This window comes from Platalea leucorodia (genome assembly GCF_965183815.1).
Source record: "Platalea leucorodia genome assembly, chromosome: 4".
Taxonomy (NCBI): Eukaryota; Metazoa; Chordata; class Aves; order Pelecaniformes; family Threskiornithidae; genus Platalea; species Platalea leucorodia.
The window spans coordinates 3,526,911-3,542,691 of NC_138826.1; the positions used below are offsets into that span (position 1 = coordinate 3,526,911).

At 41.0% G+C, this 15,781-nt stretch overlaps 2 protein-coding genes across 5 annotated transcripts in view; one reads left to right on the forward strand and one right to left on the reverse strand.

Moving 5' to 3' along the window:
- Positions 1 to 15,781, reverse strand: part of DOCK1 (dedicator of cytokinesis 1) — a 315,877-nt gene that overhangs the window by 162,460 nt on the left and 137,636 nt on the right. The window lies entirely within an intron of this gene.
- Positions 14,311 to 15,781, forward strand: part of INSYN2A (inhibitory synaptic factor 2A) — a gene marked incomplete at both ends in the record, with an annotated part of 31,626 nt that continues 30,155 nt past the window's right edge. The window contains one exon of the mRNA XM_082310431.1: positions 14,311 to 15,506. Within this exon, the coding sequence (XP_082166557.1) occupies positions 14,311 to 15,506 (1,196 nt within the window). The remainder of the gene's footprint in view (positions 15,507 to 15,781) is intronic.

A 15,781-nucleotide genomic window follows, 5' to 3' on the forward strand; every position in this document is an offset into this window, starting at 1 on the left:
CAGCGAGGGGGATGCAGGACTGCAGCGAGCTCGGATCGGTTTGGGGGAGGAGGGGGGGCGGCGAGCCCTAGCAAAATAGGGACATCTTGGCACGTCAAAAGCAGGGAATACGTTCTCTGCTTGTGTCGCCGTCTCCCGAGGGGTCTGTCCCAAAGGAACAGTGCCCCCCGCTCTGCCACCAGTCAGAATAGGTAATGGAGCAGTTTCGTTTGACCTTGTATGTCTAAGCAGCTAAAATCCCACACAAACATCACGGAGGGAAATTTTAACTCATTAGGCTCTATGGTCGGGAAGTTTGGAAAGACCTGTTTTTCCAACCTCCGAGAATCATTATTTTTCTACTGAATGCTGGAAAGCGGTAACAAAAGACAAAACAGTAACAGGTCATGTCTAATACAAACGGGGAATTTATTCCCTCCGCTTAAGTGTTTCATCATGATTACTGTTCGTATTTACAGTGCCATCAGGAATGCTGCATGTATCAAGGTTAAAATCTCGCTGCTAGATGGAAAAACTACTAGCTAGAATATAAATAAATAAATAAAAATCACATGATCTGTAACTGTCCTAGCCATGTACTCGGAATAATTTAACATAAAATTTCAAGCAAACATATCTACAGTAAAAATACGACAAGCATGGAGAGCAACATATTTCCTTACTTTTGGTGTGAAGCCTACTGGTGTTGTACCGGTCGGCTCATGCCTGCCTTTCTTTACTACAATAATACTGTTCTCTTCGAGTACAAATAACAGTTCTAAGTTAAAAGCTGGATTTTTCTCTAGCATTATAAATGCATATGAGCAGCTCCGATGAAAATATCTCAGTGCTCAGATACTACTAATTTATCATCTGGAGGTTTATATTCTTCTATACAGTGATGGCACACAGTCTCTGATTTCAAGAGAAATACATAATGTATATTGCTAATCCAAATACCCATGCTGAACAGTTGTAAAATAAAATTACTGCCCCAGAGTTTAAGGTGCTGTTGCATTTAAAGCATACTGCCTTCACAGAATGAGCTCACTGGGGAAGGCTGATACTAATACTAAATAAGCTTTTTTTTTTTTTTTGGTAAGGACGTCATGATGCCCTTGATGAAAAATACGTGTTCTTTAGGACTCCATAATTATTAACGATGTATATTTTTAACAAGATGCTCAAAATAATTCTAATCTTGAATGGAATCAGTGCCTTTCCCCCAGACTGACACATAAAAAACCAGCTGGGCAACAGCACCACAAAAGAAAGTATTAGTTACTTATCGAGAGGGACAGCACTTAACATTCAGTGCACCCTTCGACTAATTAAGCTCACAAACAAGTAGCTCATAAGATCATCGCTGCATTTTTTTTCCCAGTTAACTATTTCACTGACAGAAGCATTTTTGCATGAGATGCACAGCATATGTAATTCGGAGGAAGAAAAAAAAAAAAAAAAGAGTAGCTAAGTTCAAAGGAGATTAACATATAGAAGGAAAATATGGCTAAGAAGCCCAAGAGCCTGCACGAGCGCCGAATCAGAGAGCGTGCGTCGTCTGCCTGACATGCACTACCGGGGACCGAACACTACTGGTCACCACAACACACCGCTGCGTTACTTGGAAATCCAAACTCAACAACAGACTGTACAAACGACAGCGAGATATTAACACTGATGTTTTGTTTATCCCTGTTCTGCAGAATGTAAAAGCTAACTTAGCAATAGCAGTCCTTTGCAGTGACCCATGTGGTAGTGAAAGCCGGGGAAACCTATTAGCTTGCCAAAAATCTGTGCTAAAATACAAGGATACCTCCACAAACGTATCGAGCTGTGGTATCTCAAGGCAGTTCCTTATCCCACCATAGTCATCCTGGCCAGGGAGAACTGAGGATGTGTAGTCGCATAATTCATGCATACTTGAGGAAATTACAGTAAATCTAGAGCATTTGAGAACATAAAAAATTCACATGCTTGTTTAAACTAGCTATCAAAAAGGTCTTATACTCTGCTTTATGGCAGCCCCTATTTAAAGAACTGCAGAAGATTTGTACAAGATACTAAAAACATGTAACCAACAAATCTATTTTATAGCACAATACTCCCTTATATTTTTATTAATGAGTTTGCAAATTAAATAGGCTTTAAGGAAATGAGATCATGAGCATATTTAAAGGAAAAAAAAAATTGAGAGTGGTGAATTCAGTGGTGAATTCACATCTAGCCTTCTGAAAATCGGTGCTTGGTTTTATTCTGCTTAGAAAATACTGTATAACCTATGAACAGACACAGGTACCACTCACTAGGCATTGACATTCAATTTTATATTATTATTGACCACACCGAACGTGATCAGAACATTCTCTTATTTTAGTGGCACATCCCCACTTTGAAGTCTATTTAATACCATTTTACTACATTCAGGCAGAAAACAGCCTCTCTGCTGATCCCTTAATACTCTCCAAAATAGTTCAATTTGTCTATACATTGGCACAGCACAGTGTCATGGTGATCAGTGCCTTAAAACTCACCTGCTTTCCAGCTATACATACAAGCACAAGTCCCATAGGCAAATAACTGTTTGTAAAAATAGCAATTCAGTGATTAAATAGCAACTCTTGGTGTCCTCCTCTGCCGAGTTTTTTTTCCCTTCAGTGGCAGAAAGACACCAGGCCTGATTTTACTCCAGTAACAGTTTTTCCAGCCAAATCCACTGATTTCAGTACAGAGGAGTATAGAAGAATAAGGGCCATTTTCACAGTCAGAATTAAACAGAGATGGATTTAAAAGCCCTGGCACTGAAAGCCTCCAACTCCTATGATATTTGGGTGCAGATCTGAACTTCTTAATCTATCATTACAAGAGGAGATTTTTGTCTTTATGGGAAAGTGCTGGAGCTCTACCACGTCAGATTCCCCAGTCCCTGTGTGTTGCTGATGATTTGGCCTCAGACTCAACCCGTATCAAAAAAGCGGGTTAAGCATCTCACAAATGCTACGTAGTTATGGCTACATATATCCGAGGCTGCAGCAACTAAAAAAGACAGACTGGAGTAGTCGTTTGTAACCAGTAACTTTCTTGCCCACGATGTGCTCATGTACGTGGTACAAATTCAGCTGTATGGCTAAGCGCAGCCAAATTACATGGAAATTTCTAATACTTGAAATGAGACCTTAGCACTAATTTTCAATGCAAGAAACTACAACTAGTAAAACAATAATATTTGAATACTAAGAAGCAAAACAAACCAAAGTATTCACCCATAGTCCAGTAATGTTCAGGAGAGCAGAATGGAGTAAACCGGCCAGCAGCACCCAAAAAGGAACATTTCTCTAGAGGACTGCAACAGATAAACCGTTCACTGCACTGGCTTTTCCTGCAGGAACACTACCAGTTTGCTTTCCAAAATCCTCACCTAACACCAGTTTCATTAAACAGGCTAAAAATGCAGTTATATGGTGGACCAAAGAACACGTAAGCACGTGGCTTTTGCCCCTGCTTTAGCAAGATCTGCAGGAGCAGCGCATGGCCTGGCACGCTGACTTCTGACAACAAATGAATGTCGCAGAAGCCCTCTGCAAAGGTTTTTTCTATAGGTGCTGTCTGCCCCAGCTGCATGGTCCTTTTTCAGCAGCAGCTTTGTGTGCTGAAGAATCCTTTCTCCTGTATTGACTTCTGCTTGGCCACCCTGCTCCTTCAGATGCAAAGCTGAAGCCTTCTGCCCATCTCCAGAGAGACCATTAACAACTTCTTTTTAGCAGTCTACACCATCCAAAGACTTCTTCCTCTATCTGTATTTACTTTTACTTCCATTTTACCTGGTACAGGAATTCCTTATTGTATGTACTGCAATAATACTTACAACGTCCCAACCTTAACTCATGTTCATGACATCCATGGGGAACAGAAGCAAGTGCTCTGTGTTATTTTTGCCTATCCATGATTGCTGTAGCATGCTTGTAAATAAAGCCCACATAGTTACAAAATTAAACCGTCTTAAAAACAAAAGCAAAGGAAGATCATTCCATATGGGCTAAGTGAGGAGGAAGTGTCAAAAACTTACAAAGAAGGATTTACTCATTTTGTGCTCTTCCCCCCCTTCCCTACTTGTTTTATACCTGCCCCTCCTCACCTCTTCATTTTCTTGTAACCTCCAGGAAAAATGCAGATGCCTAGTCAGTAATTCAGTCATACAAGAGACAGTCCCATGAAACAAGTCATAGCCACAGCACTTAAAGCTGTAGAATCTTTGCTGGACTGCCAAAAACGTCCAGCACAATTTCCAATTAGTTAAAAATCGTCATTTTGTATTTTGACCCAGCTTTGACCAGAATTACAAGACTCATACAACTGAAATACTTCCATCCCACTTCCACAGTGACCTAATCCACCGGACTAAGAAGTCTCGCTGAACTTCAGTGAGACACACAAAGCAAAACACAGGTCTGACAGCCCACCACTGTGACCACAGTGCGTGGATATATCCAAACTGTATTTAAGTGGGGTAGTTCGGGTATCGGTAATACCCCAGCCTAACCCCAGCAAGCCTGCTTTGCGCTTCCCCGAAAATCACAGCAGCCAACACTCACGCCAGAGTTGTGTTGCTGTTGCTTGGGGCAAGTCGGTGAGGTCAAAGCTGAGGCAAGTTATACAGCTCAACTATGGTGTAAATGACTTTTAAAAACTGAAACAGAGGCTCTATGATGCTCAATACAAACCCGCTTAAGCAGGTGTGTAAATTCGGGACTGTATTTTCAAGTTAGTAACATGAAAAGTAGTTTTGGTCTGGTTAGTTACTTCCTGCTCTCCTTGGGAGAAGGAGGAAGAAGAGAATTCAGTGAAATCACTAATGTTTGTGTGTTTATATATAAATAAGAAAATCTACAGCAAGCCCAATCTCTCCTTCAAATCATTAGTAATTGTTTGTTCATGCCCATTTCGTTGTTATATTCGTTATTCTCTTCTGCAAATACAATCAGGAATGAACGAGGAGATATCCACAAGTAAAGAAATTTAACTTGTGGATCAGTTTAATATATTTTTGTGTATCAAGGCCATCAGCAAATAAAACATAGCAATATCTCTAAGGAGCTGACAAAGAGAGAAATAAAACATCCCAATGCTGAAGAGAGTAATTCAGCAGAAATTATGCTTGAACTGCCTGGTAACACTGATAACGCTGATCCATTCTGTAGACTGAGCCTAAGTCGCTGAATTCAAGATGAATCTGTGTATTTTAGGTAGTCCTAGCTGAGCAAGTTGGTGAGAATAACGTGTTATATTCTTGCATTCACACTTTGTGATGGTATAAAACCACACAAAGCCACAATAGACGTGATGCAAATACCTGTCTAGTAGGCGGTTCTGGTGCCGAGATCGGTGTCGGGCAATTCTGATTAATCATAGGGGAGTTCTCAGCCAGGATGCTGCAGCTTCAGACAGGCAGAGCATGTAACTCGAACGGACAAAAGGGGCATAGGAATATTCTTAAGATGATCGTTAATCATTACTTTAATACACATCCTAATCATCCACGTCACAAATAACCCATCCTAAAACAGCATCACCAGAGCATTTACTCCGAGATCTTACTTCACATTGTCCCAGGTCCATGAAACCTGGAAGCAATTTATTCAACATCTCCACGCCATCTTTGCACACCCTCTTTGCTTCCCTCTCCATTCTCCAGACAGTTCTTCCCACATTGAACCCAAAACTTTTTCCCTGGTGACCTGGAATGAGCTGTTTGTACCGGTGTTGCCCATGAACTCCGAGCCTGCTCCCGGAGTCCTCGTGCTTGATGAGAACTTGAGACTTTGGGAGCTGAGATCTGGAGCATTTGCACCAACGGTCAAATTTAAGACAACTTCCCCCCACATCAGAGCTTGGCTCTTTCTTCACTTTACTTATTTCAAAAGCATCTTAGATGCTTTTTTGAAAACTTAAGAAGTTTTGAAACATTAGGGAATGTTTAAGAATTAAGACAGAAGCTTTGCAACATTAGGGACTGTTATTCACTTGCAGTACAGCAATTAAAGCACAGCTTTTTGCTCTACTAGTAACACTCTTTTGGGTAACTAATGCTCATTTTTAGACGAGTATTTGCTATAGCAGAAGTCAAACCGATCTCTGCACTTCTCTCATCTTTCACCAACATCAGCACGCTCAGGTCTAACTGTACACTGATAATCTACAATTACAGCAGAGCCAGAACCAGAACCTGCTTCAAACCAGAAACTGTTCACAAACGTGCTCCTCAAGAAGGTGAAAATTACACAGCCTTTATTTCCCGGTGACTGCTGCCAGCACTGGAGCGCAAATACAAATCTCCTCGACTGGTATTATTCACCAATTAGTATCCTGCTAACGATGTCAGGCTTTAGACCTAAATTACCCGGCCGCGTTGTTTAGCGCCGCTTCACGCCCTCCCAAGGCTGGTCTGCCCGGAACCCTAATCCAAGCAGAAAGAGCTGACAATGTTCTGATGCCTTACAACCACTGACCTCAGGAAAGTCGTTCATGTCTGTCATCTCCCATTTGTAGTACGCTCTAGCACAGACTACAAAACACGTTTTTCATGCAGTGAGGTTATCTGCATTCCCAGGGGAACGGACTGGTGCGCGCACCCCGCGCTGCACCCCAGCTTAGCACCGCGGTGCCTTTCCGTTACCTGCACAGCAAAACTGAAGATGCAAGACCGAAGCATGGAGTTGGAAACCCGCTTATCTCGTTTTTCCTCTTTACCCTACCCAACATTTGAAAAGCTACAATGAAAAGGGTAATAAGCTGCAGCTGATGTAGAGCCTGCAGTCCGGACATGTCCTCGGTCCCTAGCACCCAGATCGCTCTCTCTGGATGTCCGACAGTTTTGCAAACCTGTTGGCCGAAGCTCAAGAACAGAGCGGCTTTTTTTCCTGTCATTTAGTAGTTGTGTTTTTTTTTTTCCTTGAACACCCACAAAAACTACTGATGTTTACTAAGAACAATTAAAAGTTAGTATTCAACGATCATGCAGATAAGGAACTGTCTTTAAGCTCTTGTTTTTAACAGCTTGCTATTTAAATTATTTAACGGAAAGGCCCATAAAAATGAAAAAGCCTTCCAGTGAAAGTACGTTGGCTTTTGGACTCCTGGAAGACAGTACAGTATAAGCAGAACTATTTGTGATTCTCCTAGCAACACATCCTCAGCAGCATCCTTATACTGCGAGTACCAGCTGTAACACTGACAAAGAGTTGCACAGATTTACATGGCAAAATAATGCTAATAAACCTTTACTCAGATTTTCATACTAGCAATAGCTGCATAGCACAGTAAGAAAAATAAGCATAATTCTTTTTAATAGTAATGTTATCTCTTCCAGTACACTAAATCCTAGCAAATGTTTGACATTATAACGTTATGAATTGACAGGGAATATCTTTTGACATTGCATTTGTTCCAATATGAAGTTAATAGTTATTAACTTAGACCACAAGAGTCTATATTGGTTTTAATGCAAATCTCCTGTTAGTGTTACTGTTAGCTGCACAAACAGATTATGGGAAAAGTAACCCTTATTGTACAGAATTTTATCACGTTGAATGGATTCCTTTTAATTTTATGCATGTAACAATATAGGAAGGAACAAAACCTAAGTATTATTAAAATTTGTGTTCAGAACGCGTAGTAGACACGTCAAAATTATTGAAAATAGCATATACCAGCTTGTGCATTCAGGGAAATTGTTTTGTAAGGAAAATCTTAATTTCTCCTACAATAGATTCCTGTTTTATCTAAAATTCCACAGGCTTATTAAATCATACATTTTATTTGTTGCCACTTAGTTCTGAAGCTAAAGCTCACAAGAGCATTTAAAGGCACTTATTGTCTGTCTCAGCCATTAGCTAGGATATGATTTTTATACATCATCCTTACAGAGCCTACCAATGGCTGGGAAGGAAAAAAAAGACAAATCAAGTGCCATATGATCATGTTTATTCCAAAGGAAGACTTTGAAGGCAATTATGAACCTATCCTATGTCATCACTGAAACTAGATGATCGATAGATCCGTTTTTTCAAATTGTACTGAGAGCCATCACAACTCTACCAAACATTTGTCGTTTACAGTGCAATGCGTTATTTCTAAATAACGCATCCCCAAGCTGGTTTTTGCAGGAGAATGTAACTAAGCCATAAAGGATCAGTCTAAGTTAGGAGACTTTATTTCAGTCTGTGGAACCTCTTAATTTTTTCCAGTGAAAACAGAACCCCCCCTTCACAAACTGTAATTTTGCTAGGGAGCATAGAGGAGCTTTCTTTTCTGGTACGCACAGCAATAATGGAGGTGAGAAATCTCCAAGCCTCTCCAGACCACAGGCTGAAAAGCACCGATTTAGGCAAATTAGGTAGTAATGCTCTGTAATTCACTGAAGTGGTGCAAACTTCTCAAAACAGGAAGATTATAAGGCATGGGCAATTCACCCTCTACTTGATAAAATACAGAATACCGAAGTGCAGCAGTAAGAATGAATTCAGTATTGAGCAATACATAAGGAAGTTCAAGAGAGAGGAAATTCAAGTTCAATGCCTAAGGGTTTCAAAACAGATTTAAAAAAAAATACTAGTTTGACATTTACCAGCACGGCTAACTCTATTATTCTACATGAACAATTCTGATAAAAGGAAGACAGACTGGTCTACCGCATCAGTTTTGTATGTCAGTAGATACATTGCGGGGTTTTCCTACTAATAGTCATCGGTACTTTTTACATCACAAAAATTGAGCCTACCTGCACCCTTGAATTTATCTGGAAGTTCTATTTTATCCTCATACTCATGTATTAAAACTCTATTAAAAAAATCTGTAACACACAGGAAAAGTTTCTGCAAACAGCTAATAATTAATAACTGGCTAAGATCATTCATATTTTCCAACATTTTTATCAGAACAGTTTTGTTTACTGGACATTGCTTACTAATATTTAGGATACTACTATATGATTTTTAAGTTTCTATTGTAACAACACGGTCAGTTAATCTAACAATTGGATTCCTTTTAAAAGACTGAAAATACTCCTAAATTACTGAAGTCAAAATGTCTGAAAGTCGAAGAAATAACATGATGTTAGAAGCACTCTAACTCAAAACTAAGAAAAACATTTAGGTTACATGTAAAATATCCTCAGGTTGCTACTACTGGTTTACACAATGGTATATTTAGAATTAACATAGAACAGGCTTCTCTATTGTATCTGGTTATATGAGGTAAATCCAAGTTTCTTTCAAATGTCTATTCTTAACGATAGAAGTATATTACATTCTACGTATGCACTTACAAGATGACTTATAGACATCAAACAGTTTTTGAAAAACAAATATGCATTATTAAATTTTATGATAATATTTAGACATATAAAAACGGCATACGTGGCAGGGGGGATTTCTCATGAGAAAGTATAGCCTCGATATATTCAGAAGCCTAAAGACGTTGCAGATCACTAACGAGCCTTCCTTTACATGGTATAGCCCAATTATTAAGGCAATCCCTTGCATTATTTTTCCTTTAAGCTCTTACATATGTGCACAAAAAACCTGTGTGGTCTTAATAAGCAAAGAGAAGTTTGCAGCTGCATCTCTAAAGCCTCCATTTGGTCTGAAACTACAGAGACTGAAATCTATGCCTTTCATCTCACATTTGGAACTCGGAAAGTTTAACTCCACTCTGCTTATTAACACATTTAGTCTTTGAGTATACTTCTGTATCATAAAACTGACAGAAATAAAATTTAAATTATAAAGGTAAGCTGCAAATCTCCTTTTCCTTCATTAACAAATCGGTCTGGAAATTCAACACTATAATTCACCTTATAGTGCAGTGACTTTGCAGAGTTTTATATTAAGAGTGGAGGTCCTGCAAAGATCTACTTATGTACCTAAGCTTTACCTGTTGACACAGACTTGAACAGGATTGTTGGGAAACCACTGCTCCTCATAATTGAGGTGTGAATCGCATAAAATAGGTCTCCTTCCTAGAAATGCCCATTGCATTGCTGAACTGAGGGGAAGGAATCTGGACAGCATCAATAAATGGAGAACTGAAAGGGAAGGATTTATTTAATTGAATAAAACATGCTATGGAGAACCTGAAATAATAAAGAAGGTGGTTTCCCTAACTTACCCTGAAGATTTTATACTAACTGAAGGCTTCTCTGTGCATCACTTTTATTATTATTATTATTATTATTATTATTATTATTATTATTATTATTATTATTATTATTATTTAATAGTTTATTTCCATATTCAAACATAAGGGGACACTGCTTAAGGGTAATCAGCCAGAAGTTTATAAACAAATCAAGGCTAAAAACTGAAAAATAAGCTCTGTGATTTCTTAAATATTTAGCTCAGCAAATCATCTCATGCAATCAGGGTTTGCTTAGAGTAACTACAGACAAAAAGTGTAAATCTATTATCTGCATTTAATTGGCATCTGCAACTAAAATTCAAATTGAAAGCCTTTATTAGCCCCCTGACAGAGTAAGCCATAAACTCTGCAGTACTCATGCAAACTGAGAAACTCCATCTCAGTAGTTTCCCAAAGTATCCAAAAGCCCTGCAGCTTCTGTCGTATTTCACAGCCGCGCATTTTATGCATGCCAGCCTTGCCTTCTCTTCCAGAAAACACTACTGAGCTGAGTAACGGGCAGCAGAATTCCAGATAAGTAGTGCAGGGAAAGGAAAGCCGTTAGGAGGAGATTCCTTTTCCAGTCTCCCGGCCTGGGTGCAGGCTGTGCCGGTGGCACGCTCCCATTCCCCAGGAAATCAGTATGCACCTTGGCACTAACTTCAGCGGAGCGAGGGCAGACCTCTGGCACGGTCGGGTCTCAAGCACAGGCTGAATGATTAAGCAAAGCTTCCCAGGAGACGAGGACGTAAATGCTACTGCCTGAGTAAGCCAAAACTCAACACCTTGTCCAAAACAAAAATGAAACACAACAAAAAAGTATGATGTAAACTCTTCTGTGTTAAATATTTAACTCGCAATCAACTGTTTGCTCAGCCGTTCTTTTGTCAAATGTGCACATGCAGTTCTCCTTGGAGACACTGAGATCCCAGTAAGGCTTAAAAAGATCTAGTTCTTTTGGTTGTGGTCATTGTTAATCACAGGTATCTATAAAATTAGTAGTCCAAGCTACTAATGGGAATAGAAAACTCAAGATTACCTAAATCAATCAGGCCGGTGCAATTGGGAAAGGGAGACAAGCAATTTTTGAAGAATCAATTTATTGGCTATCAAAGACATGCTTAAAATTAACTGCATCACAGAATACAGTACTCCAGTTATCTCTTTCTGTTCTGTAGAATATCACCAGACTCCTGGTTTCATCTGGGTTATGGACTCCATTAATTCCATCTATTAAGTCATTCCAGAGAAACCCAGTGATCCAGCAGCCCCAGAGATTATGGGATTAAAGGGGTATCTCAAATAATCTGAAAATCGAGACAGGTCAGAGGTACGCTAATAAAATATCAAGCCAATACTTCAGAATAAATTCTATGTTAGTGGATCCTACTGTCAAGTAACCAACTGCCAGAAAACTCACTTTGAGAGCTCTGAGGTATCCTAAGAGATGTTTGGAATAAGTGACTCTCAGATCCAACAACCCATTTTTGTAAGCCTCTCTTTACAAGTACAAATGTGTGCCCTCTTTTCAGACATAATTACTGAATATTTCACATATTCGTAAATGCAACATTTCATATTTGCTACCATTTCTTACTAGTGCATGGACTCACATTAGCAGATTTGAAAATTAATGGATATAATGGCTGTTACGTTACTGCATTAGTTTTGATTAATGAAAGTGCAGAGTTTTTGGTTTTGACGGTAGCTTCTACAACATATTTTAGCTGTGTCTAAAGCTAATGTCTGTCCAATTGCAGGCTAACGGATCAGGTTTGTATCTTATAAAGCACTTCGTTATTCACTAAAGCATTCCAAAATTCCACCCCAAGACAGACAGACAGATGGATGTACGCCTGTATTTCCTACCATCACCATCTTTGGAAGCTGTGACCCAGTGGGGCTCTGTATGCAGAATGTCACTCAAATAAAGGCATAACTTCACTCAGCAAACATTAAAAGACAGCCCAAAACAGCCAGTCCAGGATACTAATATTCCCCACAAAGCACGACTGACTCCTTATTTAGGGTTTCAACTGGAAGAAAACATTCCTGACATTCATGTGCAGTTAATTTATTTTCCCCCCCACAAAACTCTCTATATTTGTACATCGTGTATTAAAGGCTTCCCTCTGGCACTTCCATTTTAGAATCTTGTCTCCACCAAAAGAGGGGCTTGGTCACCCTGGTATCAGATACTGGGTCCGTGTATACATAGGCAGTTTGAAAACTAGTTTCTAGCAACCCAGACCATTATTTGAACATTTTTGTCCTGAATCTTCCCTCTTTTTGCTTTCTTCTACATCACACAGCTTCAGATAGAAACTTCCCCTTCCAACATGACTGCTGCTCACTCCCTGCTACCTGAGCCTGACAAGTTTGATAGAAAAAGGCAAACTAGGCAGACTCCAGAATATTTCAGTTACTTGTTTGCAAATTACTGGGACTGGGGAAGTAGAACATGAAAAAAAAAAAGTAATGACATATTTGCATGAGATTTTTCAAAAGCAATTTGATAAACCCGAAGCCCAACCTTGCAGTATACAGATTGTCTGTCACGCACATTTGTGTGTCTTAATAACTTTGGGGAAATGTTACTATTACTTTTAAAAACCCATAAACATTCAATTTGCCATTGAAAATTATTCCTCCACTATGTTTTCTTAAATTAAAACTAAATATAGTCTAGTCATAAGGATTCACTCACTTGTGCCACTGAGTTGACTTTATAAAACATACCCTATTGTGGCACTCAAGAGCTTCACGTTTTTTATTTAATAGACAAAAGAATTTTAATTAAAAATGTATTTCAAATACCACACCTGAAAGTCCCTTTACTCATTTTATATTGTACTCTGAGTCCCTCTGAGGGTACATCAGTGTTTAAACAGGAGACACATGCAGAATACTTGGATTAAGCGGGAATTTGGTAATTCAGTAAATCTCAGCATTAGGGAGAAATCTGTGCAACAGGAGAGTAAAACCGACAACTTCAAATGAGGTGTAAAAACGAGGTCTTAACTATCCAGCAGTTACTACAGATCCCATATGATCTGTACAGCGATAGAGCTGTTGGGTTTTTGTGCTATGTGCTGCGTTAAGCAGTTGGCATCTTTTCATCCTTGAGGAGGTGCTTACATTTCAATAGCAGATTAAGTCATTTCTGTGAATCATCACAGGTTTTTTGTGGGTTTTTTTTGGTTTTTTTTTTTAGTGCTTTAGGATCCTTTGGGATAAGAAGCTCTATTATAAAGGCATATTACTGCTTCTAGTAAAGGATGGGTTGTTTTGCATTTGAAGCAAAACCTTAATTGATGCACTGCTGACTTCTTCCACAAACTTCAGTAGTTCCTAAATTTTATGCATACAGCAATACCAACCGGTTGCTAATAATAATTCATCTATATCCAGGTTTTAGGTTTAGCTATGAGGTATATTTTTTAAAAAAATCCAAATAATGACATCTCTAACGACCAATTAATTCCTTGCAAAGATGCAGAGTCCACAGAAGCAGCAGGTTTCCTAAGCAAGCGTACTGTAATAAACACTGCCAGCTGGACACTTCTTGCGACTAAACCTTTGCATTAAAGGAGCATTAAGGGTGGTCACTGCTCTAGACTTTTCTTTATTTGTACAAAGGCGCTTGTTTTTCATTTTCCCTGTGCTTTTTATTACCTGTCCAGTAAATTCAGATGACTTGCTTCCTGAGAGCCCCTACTCCCTTGCAGAGATGTCCGAGTGCCGAGCTAGCACGCCCAGCGTGACAGCCATGGTGCCTGTCCTCTGAAAAGGGGTCTGGAAAACACTTCGGGGTGCCACAAACCCCGGGTTTAGCCCCGCTAGCAGCGGGTTTTGTCACCCGGCAGAAATCCCAGCCTGCTTCCAGTCCCCACCTGTAACCCAGGAATGGCATGCCTTTACCCTCTCCGAGGAGCAGGTTTTAACAAATCGAGATAAAAGGACCATTTTCTAGCAAAAGGACAAAGTCTAATATGAAAGACTAGGACTTAAATTAAGAGAACCGAGCAAGAAAGTTGCGAATGGCAGCCATTTCAGTCAAAGCACAGGGAATTAGCTGAACTATTGCAAACTTGGGGGGAAAAGTAGCATTTCTGTTGTAACACGAGGCTTTTTGAACTGTTTTTGCATGCAGGCATCATGGTGAGTAAGGAGCCCAGCAAATGCTTACTCACCGCCTCGGAAAGCGAAGTTGAGCCAGCGGCTTCGCTCGCTCTGGAGATGAAATACGCCCTGGATCCCAACCGGCAGATCAAGAAACGAAACAAAGCCCTCCAGGTGAGATTTAAAGATATCTGCGAGGCCCAGAACGAGCAGAGGGACAAACAGCTGTCCACCACGCAGGATCCCGACAAGAGAGAAGCCAAGCCCATTTCCTACAAAACGGCTTATCGCAAGTACATGACGGTGCCTGCCCGGAGGTCAATACCCAACGTCACCAAGAGCACAGGAGTTCAGACTTCACCCGATCTTAAAAAGTGTTACCAGACCTTTCCTCTGGACCGGAAAAAAGGGAATATTCTTAAAAGCGCCTCTACTGTCGACACCTTTAAGAGTCAAAACAACGGGTTTCTAATAGACGTTAAGGACAAAGACGGCAGAAGCTCAGGGGAGGCCGTTCAGTGGAGCAAGAAGGCCAGCAGCCTGCAGGCGGCGGAGTTCATTTCCCACATCAACGAGCGCACCAACGCGGGGTCTCGCGACAACGGGGCCGAGGCCTGGAAAAGCAGCGATTTGCACAGCTCTCCCAAAGAGCCGCCGCCTCCTCCTCTCCCAAACTCGGACGACCCCGCTTCGGAGGAGCCCGCCGCCGCCCGGCCGCCCGGCCGAGGGAAACAGGCGGCGGAGCGGCCGGGGAGCGAGGAGGCCGCCCAGCCCCTCCACGGGAGGGTCTTCAAGACTGAGGTGGCCACCGTTTATTTGCCGGCGGCCGGTTCAAACGCCTCGCAGCCCGACCTGCCAAATCTCACGGCCGAGACCGACGGGTCACCGTCCCCAACAGCCGAGGAGGACAAAAAGAGGACTGTGCACCTGAACGGTGTCCAGCCCCAGGCGGGAGATGCTCGAGCCTGCTCGTCGCGGGTGCAGTGCCAAGCCACCGAATGTAACGAACAGACCCTTCAGATAAACGTTTCGCCTATGGAGGAGAACCAGCCTTGCCAGACGGCCGTCGCGGTCAGCGAGGAATGCCAACAAATCGTGCCTCACACGGAAGTTGTGGACTTGAAAGCGCAGCTTCAGATGATGGAAAATTTGATCAGCTCTAGTCAGGAAACCATAAAAGTGTTGTTGGGTGTTATACAGGAGCTAGAGAAAGGAGAAGCTCACAGAGAAGGGTGAGTAGAAGATTTCTAAATGAGTATAAGCTGTTTTAAATGCCGTTTCTAACAAGTCCTGCCCTTGAATTTGCTAATGTAAGTTTGCGCCCGCCGCCGCGCGTTCCTCCGCAGCAGACCAGGACGCTGCACGTTGTGCTTCTCGCGCGGAGTGAGTTTTGCTGCTTTAGAGGCGAGTCCCAGGGAAGCCTGCCAGCAGTATTCGCAGATTTGGTATCTGCTTGTCCTAGGATGTAATTAAGTAGTTATTTAATGAAGGTCTTATGATATCTCTT